The sequence below is a fragment of the Zonotrichia albicollis genome, chromosome 3 (assembly GCF_047830755.1).
Source record: "Zonotrichia albicollis isolate bZonAlb1 chromosome 3, bZonAlb1.hap1, whole genome shotgun sequence".
In the NCBI taxonomy this organism is placed as follows: Eukaryota; Metazoa; Chordata; class Aves; order Passeriformes; family Passerellidae; genus Zonotrichia; species Zonotrichia albicollis.
The window spans coordinates 94,268,072-94,287,224 of NC_133821.1; the positions used below are offsets into that span (position 1 = coordinate 94,268,072).

General features: G+C 36.1%; 1 protein-coding gene across 5 annotated transcripts in view; it reads right to left on the minus strand.

The window, feature by feature from the left end:
* Window positions 1-5,259: 5,259 nt before the first annotated feature.
* SNTG2 (syntrophin gamma 2) overlaps window positions 5,260-19,153 on the minus strand; it is a 236,248-nt gene continuing 222,354 nt past the window's right edge. For 4 of the 5 annotated variants that reach the window (XM_074538153.1, XM_074538154.1, XM_074538151.1 and 1 more), the window contains one exon: window positions 14,372-16,593. In XM_074538153.1, coding sequence (XP_074394254.1) covers window positions 16,462-16,593 — 132 coding nt within the window. In that variant the 3' untranslated portion in view covers window positions 14,372-16,461. Of the gene's footprint in view, window positions 8,991-14,371; window positions 16,594-19,153 lie in introns of those variants that run through there. The other variant, XM_074538152.1, reaches the window with a different exon arrangement.

Consider the following 19,153-nt stretch of genomic DNA (forward strand, 5'->3'; position numbering starts at 1 on the left):
CAGCTCCATTAAAAGCACACACTGTTTTTCTATTAGGTTTAAATTCAGGATTTATACGTTTCCTTCTGAATATAACTGTGTTTTCTTCTTACAAGCTAGATATACTAGAAGACATTACAAAAAAAAAAAAAAACAACCCTGTTTATAAAACTATTCTGAAGTCTCTTTTTCCAAACATCTGCCTGGTAGAGGTGACTTGGTCCTAATGTGCCATATTTTTTCTCTGTTAGCAAAGCAAGGCACAATTCTAGAAGAAATCTTAGATTACAAATCTGAATTATGCCCAGCTTTGAAGGCTCCAGACATTTTGCTATTAAGTACTTTTCAGTTTAGATTTTCAGCACTAATCTCTCACTGAAGCAAATGTATACTGTGGTCATTATGCCTTTCAGTAAATATCAACTGGCTGCATTTAAACCATGGAAAATGGAAGCGCTTCCAATTCCTTGCTATGTTTCCCTCTCTCCATACCTTGATTTCCATGGCCAAATTGATCTTGATGACTGGAGGAAGATGCTGTGGCAATGTCCTTTTGCTGGCTGATTGCTAAAGGGACTGGGGGCTGATCATGTGTCACACCTTGGCTTCCTCACAGCAGCTACATCAAGCCAAAAATGATTTAGTGAATGAAAAGGAAAACGTGACTAAATCCTTCACTTTTCTAATTCCAAAAGCTTAGTTTTAAAAAGTAAGAAACCCACTAAAATCACTGATGATAAAATATAAATCTCAAATAGCTGCTTTCAAATACATTATATTTATTTCATAAATGACAAAACCCCCCACTAATGAGCAATAAATTATTTATTCAAAAACATCTATACAAAATAACACTCTTGGAGATATACACTTTTACATTTTTAAAGTGCATCTCTTCATTGCTACAATATTTGATTTGCTAATTTACACTGTACATTCATAATTTATAAAAAAATAATTGGTGAATATTTCTCCAGTTGGATGCTAATAACAGTGACAGGGAGCACATATTCCATTGTAGAAATCACTTTTGAAGTGTGTACCTATACAAACCATTCATATCCAGATTTAAAGACGATACTGTGACAATAGCAAGAGTATCACTACAAAGTGAATTACAGTATACTGTACCATAATAGATTCTTGTTATAAAAGGTTATTTAAAAGTGCAAAATATATACACTCTGCCTTTATATTACTTCCTGGTTTAATTTTTACTACTTACTAAATCCCTTTCTGACTTCCTGAACAGATAAAATTACAGTAATTTTACACTATGCAAATCTATAATCATGCACATGTTGAGAGGCTGCATTTCCCATAAAAAAGGAACAAAAGCAAAGCTGCACATACAAAAATGCTGCATTTCAGATGTCTTTTTTAATTTGCCAACTGAAACACATACAATGTGTAGTAAAATATATAATGAATACCTTTTAGATGTGAAACACCATGAGGATGAAAAAATTTTGTTAGTTTTATTTTGATCATTACAGTTTCACTTGCAAGTAATTCTCTATACTAAGACAATAACATATTTGGGCTCATTTTGTTGCATTGTGTCCTTCAGTACCACTTTCCTCCAAAAAGGAAAGAAACCTGCAATATGCAAAACCCCAAAGAGCTTCAATAAAAATTCAACTACCACATGGCAAAGATGAACAACCTTCAATCTTTATGTGTCTATATAGAATTTTGACACCTATTTAGGTTTGGCTCTAATATGAACTCCTGAACAAATGCATTTTTAGGACAGAGGTAGTGAACTGTCAGGAAACATTTAATAAGGTATAGTTACTTGCTGCAATAAAGTATACTAATTCAAATGTTCTTTTTCAAAAAGAACTTCTGAGATCACATTTAATAAAGTTTTAAAACTGAAAATCTTGTGCCAATTACCTGCTGTAGATCACTTTTTTCCCCTATTCCATATACTGCAATATACTTGATTGTTCAAAACTCATGTCAGTTACTGAAGAAAAGATGATCTTTCCCTTTCAATAAAGATTTATAGGGTATGAATGAGAACAAATGGCAATTAGAGGGGAGTACCTGAGTATTAATGTCACCACTGACTATTTAATCCTAAAGCCCTGAGTTCTTAAGGAATTCTGCCAATGCCCATTGACTTTCAAAGGCATATCTGGAAGTGGTTTGAAACATTTTCGATAAAGTGTCTACATTTCTTTGTCTTCTTTGGGTTAAAAAAAATTAAAAGGAATATCTGAAATATACACCTCTTTTCCCATGAACAACAGTAGCCAGGAGTCAGACTTATGCCACACTAAGGATTACTGATCAGAATGTGAACCAGCTCTGGACATCACTGCCAATGGTGCTCATACACTGGAGAAAAGCACCGATTTCATTAAAAATCTCCACACTTCTCCTCCATCACATGTTCTTGCAAGTTTTCACCAAGAAGTGGCAATTGCCTTTCACTTTGCAAACAAGATGGCATGATGGAGGGGCGGAGAAGTAACAGCTGCATATTTCAAACTGATTATTTTGGGATGGAAATTCCCACAGATGCACTGTGAATACTGATACAAAAGCACATATAGGAATGCTCCTAATACAAATTTCAAGGACTCATAAAACTATTTTTTTCAAATAAAAATTCATGTAGCTTTCCCTTCTTTTCACTTAGCACTTTCAGAAAGAATAAAGTAATCTCAATTTTTTGCAGCTAAGTATAACCTGAGAACATCCCGAGAACCTTAAATTCCTTACTTTAAATCATAAGTAAGTTATAGATTGTTATCTCTATCAACATAAGTCATTGGTCATGTTTCTGTTGAAACAGGACTAACTCAACTAATATACTACAAAATATGCAAAAATAATTAAATTAAAATTAACTTCCCCAATGTCATTGCAAAATGTTTCTTTTTTTGTTTTAATTTCTAGTCAATAGAAAGATAAATACAGCTCTGATCATCTAACATCATAAATTGCTATTCCCTTTAAAAAAATCATGGCTTATATAACAAACATCCAATTTGTTCATGTAATGCAATAAAGAGAATGCAATAAGCATGTATAATTAATCATTTAAATATACCTGATAATGTCATGTCAGTGTAAAAATTTGAAATAACTGACATTTTGTATTGTCAATATAGTAAGCTACCAGAATATTCCAAATACGGCTGAAACTCCTATCTCCATCTGTCTTTGAGAGATTTAAGTATTCAAAAATATTGGTTGTAAATAAGAAGTTTTGATTAAATTGATTAAGAGAACACAAAATTTGGTTTCTAGAGTCACTAGACCAGATATGAAAAAAACCTCAGCCATTCAAGGATGCTCAGTGAAAAATACAGAAAACAGCAGTAATACACTTAGTGAACAGACACCTGCCATGGGAACAGTGAGTGCAGAGGAATGAAATGAGAAAATATTCAGTGGCCACCAGTGATTTGGCCTCTTGGAGAAGGGAACTGCATCCTCTGAGAGAACGTTTATAATTTTCTCCAAAAGGCGTAATTGATATTATAATCTTAGGAACAGGGCAGTGAATTATACATTTACACACTTCAAGAAGAGATATAGAAAGTACTTGCAGTTGCAAAATCACTCACAAGCACAAAAAGGAAACCAAAACCAAAGATTTCACTTTCTCTGAGAGGACCACTGTTCCAGAACAACTGAGCAGTTTTCTGCTCACACTGTGCAAGTAATTGTTGAATAATTCTCCTTTCCTGCTCTCCACATTTGTAACCATGTATGCTGCCTACTCTGGTCAGCATAACAGCTTCTCAGGACTCAGCATATTCCCAAGCTCCTGGTTCCATGCTGCTCCAGTTGAGCTCATTAGTTTACTTTTTTTAGTATGTTTTTTTTTTGTTCACATCCCAAGTTTTTAACTTAAGAGAGTGTTTTTACAGTTTAAATATATTTTTCCCCACCACTGAATTAGTATTTAAAATTACTTTTAAATATCAGTGGTGCACCTGTTTATAGAGCAGAGCTCTTTATTTCAAACACTGCCACAGCTATTATTCAACAGCAGTAAGTTGATCGTACATAAAAGGTGGTTAGAAGCACTTATATGTGCTTTTGCAGAGCTTTGTGTTCTACAGACAAGAGCCTTGTGAATGCAGCTATCTCATTTAAAAGATGGTTTTTATGTAAATTTTGCCTTTAAGACTGTAATCGCATATTGTAACACAACTACTTGTTTCCAACAAAAAAAATTCATTGTGTAAATATTAAATGTTGGAAATTAAATGACAAGTCGCTCCCATAGACTGCCCTCTATTTATATACTTAAAATTAGCCCATTGTTGCCTTTACAAGGTGAACAAGAGTCAACTGCACAAATTCTAGACAGTGAATTAGCCCAGCTCGATGTCTTTGGCACGAACAGGTACCGTTTTCAACAGTGGTGGGTGCTGTGATCATCATGGCGATGAAAAAGCTGAGGATGCTCAGCCAAAATCATGGAATCATATGGAACCAAGACAATCAGGGACACAAAGAGGAAAAGGAGATTCAGGCACCACTCATTTTCAGTACTTCATAACAGTGAATTTGCTTCTGCCCTAATCTGCAGTATGGGAAGTTTTAATGAAAAAGGGTATTTCTCTGACTGGTTTCTGACTGGTTACCCCTAAAGCTCCACTGTTATTAAATGAGAAGAACTTGCAAACATCTCTATAATCCAGGGCCTGTTTTCTGAAATGAAGCATGGTGGCAGGAAAACTGACAGGCTGAGTAATCCCCAAGTGCTGGATCCTGGAGCTTCAAGTCTCTGCGGTCTGGACTTGGGCAGATTGATTGCTGGTTGAGAGGTACTGCCAGATGCACAACAGTTTTGCTGGGATGTGCAGAAATCTACTTGGTTAACTCATCCCAGTAAGTACTCCTCCAAATTCAGCCTATAATTAGAGTATCAGAAAAACCTTTTTTTTTTTTTTTTTTTTTTTTTTTTTTGGTTGAGGCAGAACATTTCAAAAAAAGTGCAGGAAAAGAAGTCAAATTAGTATATGTTTCTCTAAAAATATTAAACTTCCTTCTCCTAGTAACAGTTGAGAATTATACCTTTGTTTCAACCTGTGAGTGTGTGAGTGTAGAAGACAGGCTGAGGCCACACTTGCTTGCTAGCACCTTTAAACTGCTTGTAATCCCATTTGACTAATTCATGGAGGCTTGAGGGAATGTAGAAAATATTTAGGAACACTGTGCTAAATTAAAGGGGTTTTTTTCCCCTTTGAGATAGCTTTTAGAAACATAGGAACCATTTGGGTTGGAAAAGAATTGTTGCCTCTTCTTCGTGGGTTTTTTTTGTTTTTTTTTTTTTTAGTTTTGATTCAAGGAAGGAAAGCATTTTTCTTCTAGGTCTAAACATAAAACCGCCTCACTTTCAAAAATCAGAGACAAAATGCAAATGAGAAATGGTGGCTCTTTGTTTTCTGATGTAGGAATGAGGGAATAAACAGGATGAAGGGCCTCCAGGAGTATGTGGTGATGGCTCTGGATAAGGACACAAATGAGTCAGACATGCATTTAAAGAGAGGAACATAAGCAATGATGCAGCTGAACTGACAGGTGTTCTGAATGACCTCTCACATTTGAAAATGTGACAATACTACAACTTGAACTATGACTTTCCTACGCTGCATAATTATGTTGCCATCAGCACAAAACAACTCATTTTTATAAGACTAGAAATCCTTAGAGTTTCAAAACCTAAAGATGGATTTCAATAGACTTTTCAAGTACATCAAATGTGCTTAATTTCTTCTACTCTTAATGCAACTACTTGCTTGCACTCACCACCCTAAGAATATTTTGCAGAAAATTTCTTATATTTTTAATTTAATTTCAAACCCACCACTGAAGCGCACTTCTAGTGGGGCTAATCTATTTGACCTGAGAAGTCCAAGGATAGATTCACAGATAAGCAACCATAGGTAATCAAGCTATTACAGCTCAATGACAACTTCCACTCATCAACTGAGGCACAGCAATCATTTATAGGCAGACTCCTAGCCAGCTGGAGTTATTAACTGAAATATGCTCAGAAAACAACTGTGAAGGTCTAGGAATTAAAAGTGAATGCCTAATGTGAATAGAGTGTTGTAAAATTAGCAATTTTCATTAAGCATGATCTAAATAATCACACATAATACTAGAACTGCTGGATCTACTTCCCACTGCAAGACCTGCTCAGCAAGAGGGAAGTTGATTATGGAACTCTGTTTCTTGAGCTTCCTGTGAAGAAACCCCCAAAGACATTTAACAGTTTGGATTCTCACTGTTCTCACTAACTAGTGTTCACAGAGGGTATTATATACATATGAGATATACATATATATATATATATATATATATATATACATAGACATATACACACATACATAATACATAATATATAACATATATTAGAGAGTAAAATATAATATATATATATATTATATATATATAACATATAACATACAACATATCAGATATATATATGTTGATATAACTACAGTTATATCAACACCTAAGGAAGGTCTTGCTTGACCAACGTGATGTTCTCCTATGACAAAGTGACCAGCTTAATTGATGAGGGAAAGGCTGTGGATGTAGTCTAGACTTCAGTGAAGTGTTTGACACCATCTCAGAAAAGCTGGCTGCTGGCAGCTTGGAGGGGTAGGCTCTTCCAAGAGTAAAAGCTGTGTGTCTGGCCAGGCTCAGAGAGCTGTGGTGAGTGGAGCTCTCTGGCTGGCAGCTGTCACCTGTGGTGTTCCCCAGGGCTCGGTGCTGGGACCGCTCCTGTCTAACATCCTCATTGAAGACCTGAACATTGGGCTGAGTCCACCCTCAGTAAATTTGTAGGTGATACCAAGCTGGGTGGGAGGGAGCCTTGATCTGATTGAGGAAGGCAGGAAGGCTCTGGACAGACTCCATCAATGGGCTGAGGACAACCGCAGGAAGTTCAATAAGGGGAAGAGTCCTGCACTTGGGTCATGACAAGCCCTAGCTGTGCTACAGTTGGGGGAGGAGTGGCTTGAGAGCTGTTCAGCAGAAAGGGACTGGAGGTGCTGGTTAACAACCAGCTGAACATGAGCTAGTGTATGCCCACATGGCCAAAAGGCCAATGGAGTCCTGGCCTGTGTCAGCAATAGTGTGGCCAGCAAGGCCAGGGCAGTGGCTGTCTGCCTGTACTTGGCACTGGTGAGGCCACACCTTGAGTACTGTGTCCAGTTTTGGGCCACTCATTTCAAAAAGGACATTAAGGTCCTGGAGTGAGTCCAGAGAAGGGCAACAAGGCTCGTGAAAGGACTAGAGAACATGTCCTATGAGACAGTTCATTTTGTTCAGTCTTGAGAAGAGGAGGCTCAGGGGGGACCTCATCACTCTCTACAACTCCCTGAGAGGAGGCTGCAGTGAGGTGAGGGTTGGTCTCTTCTGTGGTGCCTGCAGTGAGAGGACAAGAGGAGATGACCTTAAGCTGAGACAGGTGAGATTCAGATTAGATATTAGAAAAGAAATGTCACTGTTAGGGTGGCCAGGCATTGGAATAGCTTGCCCAGGGAGGTGAAGGAGTCACCATCCCTGGAGGTGTTTATAAGAGGCGTCTGGACCTGGAGCTGGATGATGTGGTTTAGTGGTTACAGTGGTAGTGTTGGGTGGGCAGCTAGACTTGATGATCTTGGGGATCCCTTCCAACCTTTATGACTCTATCTTACCCTGGTTTAAAGCTCTGTGTCGTTTTTGTGGGTGTTTAAAATGCATCTTTTGCTTGTTCTTTGTTAGATGGAAGTTGATCTCTGATGGAAAATCCTTCTGTCTGCAAATTGCAAGTAGCACACAGTGAATGCTTCTGGGTTATACTGTCAGGTAGAGTTCAGCTTTTAAAGTCTGATGTATGATGCTTTAAAATGACAGAGACAAGATGTCTGTCTACCCAAGAAATTTTCTGAAGAGTTGAATTACTCTGGGAAATTCCTTCCTATGTATTTTTTACTGGTCCCTGGCTTTTCTAGGTGATAAAAAACAGCCAGACACAAATTGGTAGTTATGTCTACATGGTTTGCAAAACATTTTAATATAAAAAATCCCCACATGCCTGATACCAAAATATCCCCTCTCCCTTATGCTATAGAAATGTTCCTAGTTTTTGCAATATTTAATGAAACACCCATTTCCTCAGCTGCAATTTTATTTGCAGTTCAGATAATTGAAGTTGAGTTCCACACAGGTCTGGCAATTTCCAAATTCTGGTGTCAAACAATAGTGTACAGTAGCCTGCCCATGTATGTACTTGTGAGGTTATTTCACACAGTTTGAAGTCTTAATTTTTGATTTTGGATGGTGTGTTTTCCTGTCACAGAGACATAATTCTGAGTGTGTTTTGAATGTCAGGATTAAAAGGAATCTGAGAATAAGAAAAATAGGATGGAGCATGCAACTTATTATTCCACATGTAACTTTTTTCTCATTTTTTTCAAAAGGGAAAGAAAAGGAAAATTAAGAGAAAAAAATAACATAAATTAAGCAAATTGTTGGAGAAAACTACAGAGATTTTTTTTCAGGCAATTGAATTTTTTCAGACCAAGAAATGAAAATGTACCTGTGAAAGAAAAAAATTTTGATAGATTTTTTTGAAAGAGCTGTGACAAATGAACACAGCATATAATCTTTCAGAAAAATGACCTTGATAGAATGGCAGTGGTATGATAAATCTTGGGGTAGTGTTTATTCAGATTAATATGCACCAATGAAAATTAAGAAACTGATTAGCAAACATTAGGCAAAAATGGGACTCTCTCTGAGACACAGATTACCACACAGGCATTTTCAGCCTATTGGGAAAGTAATGCAGCTTTGGATGGTAGCGAATAGACTGTGCTTATTGAAAATAATTGAAAAAAAATAACATCTATACCTTAGCTACTTGCCTGTATTGTTACGAAAGAGAAGATGTCATGTCCCGCTGGGAGAACATTTTCTTTGAAGGCAGAGGCAGAGGAGTTAAGCAATTCTGAGTGAAAAGGATCACTTGGTGACTGGCCATGCTATTTAAATAAAGAAAAAAAGCCCAGAAAACCTATGTGTCTTTAAGATAGATTAAGTAAAATCACAATAAAACATGCCACATAAATGGATTTACTACTAATGAAAGGCACATATTGTTGAAGGCTGTATAATAATTAGCATGGGAAAGACCTACTACACTGCTGTGCATACTATGACATACCAGATAAAACTGAAGTATGATACATGTTTTTCCAAGAAGAAAATTAGTAAAAAATCTGCATGATTAAAGCAGAGAAACCTTGTTTAGATCCTTTTCATATGACCATTCAGAAACTGTCTTTTTAGGGATAATTTCCTGATTGCAATTGCAGATATTTCTCTACAGTATATAAAACACTGAGTGAGAAATTTATTAAGAAATTAAAAGGAAATTAAGAATAAAAATGGTTAATGTGGCAACAAAAGACATAGAAGCACTTGGCTTAAAAGAATTAGGATGACCAATATTGTAATGAAACAAAAGAATATTAAGAATATTTTCAGCTTTTAGTAAAACTCTAAAGTGCAAAAGAATACAACAAGCAAATAAACTCAGGAAAATTATTTTCAGGACTGGGAATAAATTAACTCTGATTGAACAGGAACCCAGAATCTGATGCTGTCATAAGAGCATTTTTACCTACCCTATGGAGTGAGCTAAATGAAATTCTACAGTGTCTTGGACCAAAGAAAGGTAAAGGGCAAATTAAATATAAGTTTGGTTTTTAATCTGATTACTTTTCCTTTCAACATGCTATGAATATCCCGGACATGGGGAGAAATAAATCTCTAATAATATTAATAATACAAATGCCAATAAAAATCATTGATTTGAATAATGAATTGAAGCCCAGAAATGTCTGTGAGATTCAATTCTGAAGTCATTTGGATGTTGCTGTTTCCTACTTCTCTCTGGCTGCACATATTTCCTCTTTTGAGTTCTGTGAAAGCATCAATATATCTCAAGCAATATGATGTGATATGTGCTAATAGCTGCTGGGGCTTTTGTGGAAGCCACCATTCTTTTTGTTTTAGGCAAATAAGGAAAGTTTCTGCCTTCATTCCAAAGATTCTTCATAGTATTGAAAACAGTTAGAGTACAAGACAGATGCAAGTCACAGCACTTCTCCAAGTCTTAGTGAGAAAAATTTAAGAGCAGCTTTTTCCAGTTCTATCCAGCAATAAAGGATAGAATTGGTTCAGTAAAGGACTTCTACTTTAAAAGACAGGGAAAGTTTTATCCCTGAAACCAATTTGGTATTCATATTCACTCCACCAGGGAATACTTGTCTGTCTTCTCTGCAAAAAGAAAACAGTGAGCTGATTATGTACTCTACTTATGGATGTTGTAGAGTAGTAATTTAGCTCAGTTTTGAATGTTAATTGAACAAAGTGCTTAGAGATACAGTAGAATGTCTCTAATATTTTTTTTATGAGTAGCTCTGTGTTCCAAGAGTCAGTGCATCTCCTGAGACACAGAACTCATCTATGAATTAATACAATTTCTACTGTATTATTTTAGAAATTGTTTCTACGATGCCCCATGTAGTAACTCATAGCTAGTAAAACAGGCTAAGACCTTTTCTTTCCTCTCCTCTGTCAGTTAAATAGGATGACAAAATTCTGATTTAAATTTTATTCACTTCAGCATTGTTTTATTTTATTTCCATAATCCTGCAACATTGCTCATGATTGCTACTTTTATTGTATTGGTACATAAATCTGATATTAAACCCATCTATAGAAAATTGAGCAGTCAAAAATCTATGTGGTAGTATAGTTTGTTGATGGAGAAAGATGCCTTCTCAGAACATAATTTATTCTTCTGGTTTTAGACATCTATTGCAGTAAGGAATGAAGCACTACTCAGATTTGCTGGTTTCTATCCACTGGTTATGGGGTTGAGACCAGATGATTAATACATACTGGACACCTAATTTCTACATTAATTCCTTAATAAATATCAAGTATGACATTTCCGTCATAGTTGAGAATTTAGAGACTTGTAAGAAACAGTCAGTTAGTAGCCTAGAAATATAAGAGAAATAATGTTCCAAGAATAATTGGTAGTGAGGAAAGAAAAAAAAAGTTCTTCCATTTTACTTCCTTTCCTGGCTTGGTTGTCTTGCAATCCTAGAGACCTACGCAGCTGAGATGCTTCTGCCACTCACACCTCCAGATGTGCAGACTTGCACAATAGATCATGTCTTTGCACTGAAAAAATATCTGTGGTCCATTTAAACTAGAGGTCAGAGTACCCGCATAAGTGCAACCTGTACAGGGCATTGTGACAGCTGCTCCGAAAAAAAGATTATGGCTTTCAGCCCAAATAGTTCTGATTTTGATTCCCTACTGAAAAGTCAGCAGTGTTTTCAGCAGGAATGAATCCTTTAAGTGAACATGTAGGCAGCTGTGCACCGAGGGAATATTAGAAAAGAAAATCATTTTGGTTTCTCTGTTTATTATTTAAAATCACATATTTTTGTTTCAGGCAAAGTCCTGTATACTTTACTGGAACTTAAAACAGCAGTGGATTTTGGCTCGTGTCCATGGAATTTGATAACTTCAAATTTCATAAAAATATTTTACTTAAGATTTTTTTTGTGGTTGAACCATATTAAAATACATATTTGAATTCACCTTGCATGCTGCACAAATATGTTTTGCACTTAGTAAATTTACTACAAGGCCTTTAGTTCACATAAGATAATTGCTTGTCTGCATGCTTCAACACAAAAGTACCTAAACATTTTGAAGCATTGTTTAAGAAAATACAATTACATAATATATTTTACATTTTTTCTTTGGAGCCTTTAACTCTTCAGCATCCATAGCTCAATAATAGCAATTCAAAGTAAGAGAACTACACTGAAAGATAAATTTCTTCATGAAGACAATTGATTTCCAAGAGGTGTTTTGTATACCTAAGTGAAGAAGTTTTTTAAGATTTCACAGTCTGTCTGTCTGTCCATTTCTCCCCTACTTCCATTTTTTCAATGCTTTCTCCCATTTCTCATGCACAGGAAAGAGGGACAGAAATCACCACTTTGCCTCTCAAGAGAGCATGGAGAAAAGTGCTTCCTTCCTAACATTCACCCTCTCTGCTCTGAAAAAGCTTACTGGAGGACACAGGCAAACTATATTAACAGAAAATCAACAACAGAAGTAAACAAAAAGCAGAAAAATTGCATTGCCATTAGACACACCTCACTTTGAGCACTGCGACAGAGGAGATACTCAGGTGGGCAGGAAAGTGTTACAAAATACTGACAACATTTTGATAGAAGCATTTATAGACATGTACTTTAAATTCAGGCAATTTTAAATTCTGCTTAGGGCACTGCAAAAATCAGATTACACATTAAAGGTTTTGTGGAAAAAGCATGCCTTTGTCTGAAGTTACTTCTGAATTAATATATTTCAGATATAATACAGGATTTTAGATTAATGGTTTCAAAATTTGGCATAGCTTAGTCTTCCTCCCACAGAAAATTATTTTTTAAGCTTCAGGCCTACTGGCTCAAGGTTAAGAATAATTTTGAAATCCTTTTTCTAAGATCCTAACCTTAGAAGAATTCAGTCAGATTTCCATAACTTGAGCTTTGGATCACCACAGCCTCAGCCTCTCAGACTTTATAATTACAGGCAAAAATAAAACAAATTATTACAGCTCAAATTAAGTCAGTGAAGTACTCTGGTAACATCTAAATTTATAACTAAAATTGTCAGGTCTTGTTTTTTATCCCTGAGGCCATCTGGCACACCCTGGCCACGTTCCCTCTCTTAAATGCTCTGGTGTTTTCAACAGGGTAGCACAACCATGCCATGCACTGAGAACAGAGCTGAGCTGACTTTAGCTTGATTGTAAATAGGATTTTTTTCAACAGATTTTAATCATGTTAGAGGAAAAAAATCCAGAAATTATATTAACAAATCATCAGTATGATTCAAGTCCAGTGCCTAAGTCCAGGCTGTACCACTCCTTAATTTATAAGTCACTGATGAGCCTTGTTCTAATTTAAATCAACACTACTACCCATTTGCTCAAAATCACTTTTGTAGATGGGATCATTTTTAGCCGTTTAACCAAGTCTTGAGTTTATAAAGGCATAAAGATAATTCAGACATACAGACACTGTCCTGTTTTTACTCATTTCCAATCAAAAGTTGTATCTTGATTTTGTGATGGGGCCCAATTTTATAACACTATGTTTGTATGCTTCCTTCCCCAGTCTGTTGTTTATGGTGCTGCTTCCATAAATGGTTGTCTTTTCCTACTCCATATTCAATTCTGCTACACCTTTGTCACCCTAGAAAAATATAAAGGAAAACTATACTCAAATACATAATGAGATTGTAAGACTAAAGCTTAATATATCACAAGAATGTAACAAAGAATATAAAAATTTGTTTTATGATCTCATTACAAATTAAATATTTGACATTTGAAATGCCTAAAGCAGATGTCCTCTGCCTCAGCCCACAGTTCCTGAGGGGTGACTGTGGAAGGTTTCTATCTGCAGATATAATTGTGAATCCCAGTATTTTCCTATTTTGAGGTGTTTTGTCAGCTGAAATGTGGTGCAGATACTCAAAACATTGTCAGAGAAAAATATATGCATGATATATGATCCACATTCTGAAGGCAATGACGAATTTATATGCTTTGACAAAGAAACATAGGCAATGGAACAAATTTGGAATGCAACATTTTCAAATATGAGGTATATGACTAAGAAACACAAGGCGCTATGGAAGTCCTACTCAGCCTATATAATAGCTAAAAAACTAGCAACCCATTAGCTTTTCCCAGCCTCTGGCAACTGTCTCAAAAAACTGGCCTTTAGTCCCTGCCTTGAGAGTGTTGTAGAATGTGAAAGAAAGGAAAAAAGCAAGTGAGCTAATCTTGAGCTTGATCTTCAAGCTCCTCATTAAAAATATGTTTGAAGAATTATTTCTAAAATACAATGCTGAATTTCAGATGGTGAATTTATAAGAATTTTTTCTCTAATATTCCTTGAGATTGATTTGGACATGAAGAAGAAAAGTACTGTGTTGCAAAAACAGTAGCTCATCAAAAGACTAAAAGAATTTAGAAATTACATTAAATAATAACAAAATTAATTAAAATCAGCATCAGCAACTTCATATAAGAAATTTGAAAGTGCTAATGGAAAAGTGCAGTATCCAGTGGTTTTGAAAAAAGAATCAATAATGCTCTTTTTGAATTGCAGAACATTTTTTTGGTGGAAATGAAAGATTATTTAATAAATTAGGCCTAATTTATTTTAAGGTTTTATTACAGTATTTGGGGAGATATGCTAGTTTATGATTACATGATTCTTAAAACATTAAGTCTAGTTGCCTGACTGTAGTACCCGTTCAGAACTAGCTGGTACAGTTTTCTACTATAACTAACATGTTACTATTGAACTTCGTCTATGAGAAAATACTAGAAAAACAAAACTGAATTAATTCCATAATTCTTCATCCTACAACAAATGTGATTCTTCTAATTATTCACGCTAATAAACTGAATTGAGAATTGGTTGTAATAAAGATATTATTATGTTAATGCTGTAATTTGTGACTGTTAAAACCTCAGTAAATACAATGAGCTGAAAATAAAAAAGAAAGCTGAGAATTAAATGAAACATTTTCAATAAATGCATGTTCAAAAACGTAAACTTTTGAAATTATTTTCTTGAAATCAAGTTATTATAAAATTGAGATTATGTATGTTAAAGATACAATAATGGCTATAAAAATTTATTTTAAAATAATAAAAATATTTCTCACATTTGCTAAATACTGCTTTACCAGGAGTTAGCATGCCTCTATGCAAACAACACTGGAACTCTAAACAACACTGGAATTACAAACAGAGTCTGCACCATTCAAATTAATTTCTCTATGGATAACGCTTAGAAACACGTAATCCTCCTGGCAAGATTAAATCACCTGCATCAGGCACTTTATTTGTGCCCAAGCTTTAGGTGGACAGAGAAGCATCTGTTTGAAGTGCCCCACTGCAGTTTGAAAAGACAGATCAGGACCTGACAGAGAGAATTTAGCTGACTAAACTTAAGCACTGAGTTTATGTAATAACTGTCCTCACTTGAGACCTTTTAAAGGCACCAACCTCTTTTCGTTAGGCTACAGGAACTTCAGGTTGTAACTTTATCAGGGCATCTTCTAAGACTCCTAAAATTTAGGGAGGACTTTGATGAATTCACTCCTTATCCATGGCTTCTACTTAAGATATTCTACTTGTTCGATTTTGATTGTTTTATTTTCTTGATGCTGCCTCAAAAGTGCAAGTGAGAAAAACAGAAACTCCTATCAGAAAAACCTGCAACATCTGGTATCACTTACAGGGAATTTGCCCTAAGATTAAATGTCTTCTATTTTAATCATATTTTCAATTGCAGGATGTATTATCTGTTCATTTAAGATTATGATTTCAGAAGGAAATTTAGGCATATGTCAAAAGGAACACAATATTTTTTCCTCAGCAAGGACAAAATCCACTTTTCTTGAATAAGTGTCAAGGTTAAAGCTATAGGAAAAAGAAAGGCAGATGTCCCAGAAAAATATTTATGTTTTGTTATGTTCATCTTATCTTGGAAGCATGTTTCTCCAAATAAAAGCTGTTCCCAAGCATACAGAGCATTAGATCTAAGGATAGGTGTCAAGTCAATCTATTAATGAATAAATGAATGGAAGCTTTATTAAAAGATAAGAAAACCCTATGGCAAGTTTCTTAAAACTAAGCGTCTATAGTCAGGCTGCTTAGCTGAGTCTAAAGCTCTTCACAGCTGATACACAAATACACTCTTAACATTACCTTGCAAATACCGGGGCTACTGAGTATTCTTAGAGCCAAGTGTGTGCTTAGCTATGTTCCTAGATCTGAAATAGAGTATTCAGTGTTTTGCAAGAGTTAAACTCTCAGACCTTGAAAGAGCCCAGTCACAGAACTGCAATTTTTCAAGGATATAGAAGGAAGATGAAAGTTCGATTCCTACAGCAGTTGTCTTCAATAATTACCTCTTTTCTAAAGTGAAGGCTGTAGTAATTGTCTGTATGCCCAACACTTTTCAAAACAGACTTAGAGGCCAAATTTTGGACGTACACTTTTCAAATGTTACTCCAAATTACTATGTAATATGGGGTAGAATGTATCATCATAAGAGCAGAAATCAAAATGACTCTACAAATATTCACTTGGAATTTTAGATCAATGGTGAAGATAACAAGCTTTGACTTAGTATTTTTAACTCATAGATTCAACTCATATTTTTAACTCATAGATTCAAAATATTTATCAGATTGTGAGAACTCTTAACATTACAGATAACACAACTAGAGCCTTTTTATAAAATCACCAAGTTGCAATATCGTGAATGAAATAACTACTTTTGTTAAGAAAATAATTTATTTTCCATAGTCACAACATATAATCTAGTATCAGTTACTGTACATATATTTTCTTGCAATACTCTGACTGTCTATGAATACAGGATCCACAGATGCCACTTTTGCTGCTATAAAGGAGTGAATACAGTGTAAAACTGCCGTCAGATCCTGAAATTCAAGTTCCTGAAAGAAGTAAGAGAAAAAAAAGAAAAAAATGAATTCAATTCAGGTTTATAAACATTTTATATGAATAAAGAGTAGACTAGTTAGAAAACAATAATGGCCTTAACGTGAAAATTAAATTTTTATAGGAAACTGTAAAATTAAAATTGTTACGAATAAAATCTGTATATCCATACCTTGTTTACTGACAGTGCTGTGTGTCAATTTAGTTTTCACTCTGTGATACTTTATTGTTTACATTGTACTTAGCTTGTACAATGAAATTAGTGAACTTGAAAGAATATTCAAATATTGCAGCATAGGTGCAACCATTCAGGTTGGAAAACATCTTGAAGATCACTGAGTTCAACAATTAACCAAGGACTACCAAGTCTACCAGTAAACCATGCCACTAAATACCACTTCTACACTTGACATGTTTCCTGGGATGGTGACTCAACCACTTCCCTACATAGCCTGTTCCAATGCTTGACAACCTTTTTGGTGAAGAATTTTTTTTCCTAATATTCTGTCTAAACTTCCCCTGGCACAAGCTGAGCCCATTTCCTTTCATCCTATCCCTTGTAACTTGTTTCAGGCACTTATAGAGAGTGGTAAGACCTTTCCTGCGACTCCTTTTCTCCAAGCTGAAAATCCCCAGCTGCTTCATCCACTCCTCAAATGTCATGCCCATCCAATCCTTCACCAGCTCCATTACCTTTCTTACATTGAAGGACCCAGAACTGGACACAGGACTCCAGGTGTGACCTCACCAGTGCTGAGTACAGGGGACAATTCCTGTCCTGCTCCTGCTGGCCACGCTATTGCTGATCCAGGCCAGGAAGTCATTGGCCTTCTTGGCGACCTGGGCACAATGGTTCATGTGCAGCTGCTGTCAGCCAGCACCCCCTTTCCCACCAGGCACCCTTTCCCCATGTCCTTCCCCACCAGGCTCCTTTCCAGCCACTCTGCCCTCAGCCTGCAGCACTGCCTGGACTCGACACTCAGCCTTGTTGAACATTATTAAAGTATACGACAAGTTAAGGTTGTTTGAGAATCATGAGGTATCTAGAAGGGTAGGGTGAGGAGATCACATCTTTTGTCAGCCTCTGAAGGACAGATGAGAAGCCAGAGGCAGGGTGAAAGAAAAGGTGAAGTCACACTGTTAGCTTTCAAAAACACATAATCACGGAGGATTATATGCGGTGCTTTTTATTAAGAACTCTGGGAATCGGGGTATATTCAACCCAAATCTGACTCCGACCATACATCCGAAATGATCATGTTTTATACTCTATCGTTACATAACTTTCATGTTAATTATTAAACTTATATTGTTCTATTGTATACATAAATGTAGCCCCTCTCTGAATTTCCAACATAGTTTCCCACTATTCTTCTTATGGATATATAATAATTACATTTAATTACTAAACAATCATCACATCTAACAATTATATAATTTATCATACTGCTTACGCAGGTGTAGTTGATCTGGGAAAGCACAAAGCCCAACATTTTAGATTCTATCTTTAACTTTTTCCAGCGTTCCACTATCAACACCACACCCTAATGATAGAAACAAACATGGTGGGTATGAAATTCAGATGCCCTGATTCACAAAGAAAGGCAGAATTATGCCTAAACAGCTCTCAGATTCGCTTGACTTTTTACAACATATTTCATCTTCTGTGCACAAATTAACTTTCTTTTCCCTATGAACTCATACAGTAATAGAGGATAGTCGGACACAATGACATGCAAATATAACATAAAAGACAAATGTAATGTAAAAAACACATTCAATTTAAGTGATACCACTGTGTGTGAAGTCTGCAGTTGGTAAATATATTGTGGGGACCCTTGAGAAAATTTTTGGTTTGAGCAGAAGACTATTTTCAACAATCTGTTGGCTAACTGGTTTGCTGAGGCACACTCTCTATGCTTGTTTTTAAGCAATAAGCAAAGCACTGGACTTCTGCTTTTTCTGTAACAGAATTTTGCAATATGTTCTAAACAAAATTGGCCCAAACAGAATATTTGGAATTCAAACTTACTGTCCCAGAAAAGCTCACCATCACACTATTTTGCTATCCAAGGCCAAGTATTTACTTGGCACAAGTGGTCCTACTAATGAATTGTTCACTAGTATTTGTGGGGCATGATTTCGTGACCCTGTTTGGGGCACAACTGGGAAATTTTTGGGAGTGGAAGGACCTGCATGCACAACCTCTTCCAGGAGAGACCAGGGCTGCCCTGTGCCAGATACAGCAGGTTCTAGCCAGGTCCAACCACCAGTCATGGTTCAGCCCTACAGTGAGACAGGGCTGCATCAGGGTAAACATAGGTAACAAAGGGCAGAAAATTCCCCAAAAATGTAACAAGGCATGTGAAGTAGAGGGTGCTCCATGGCAGAGCAGGTAACACCTCCGAAGGGATTGAAACTGATGGAGAAGCCATAGTGGAGCAGAGGAAAGTGTGAGTGTATTTGAGCCCGTGACATCTTTGTCCTAAATTCTGGGGGCAAAAAGCTCCTGGTTTTTTTCCATTTTAACTGACATTTGAGGAGCAAATATGGGAG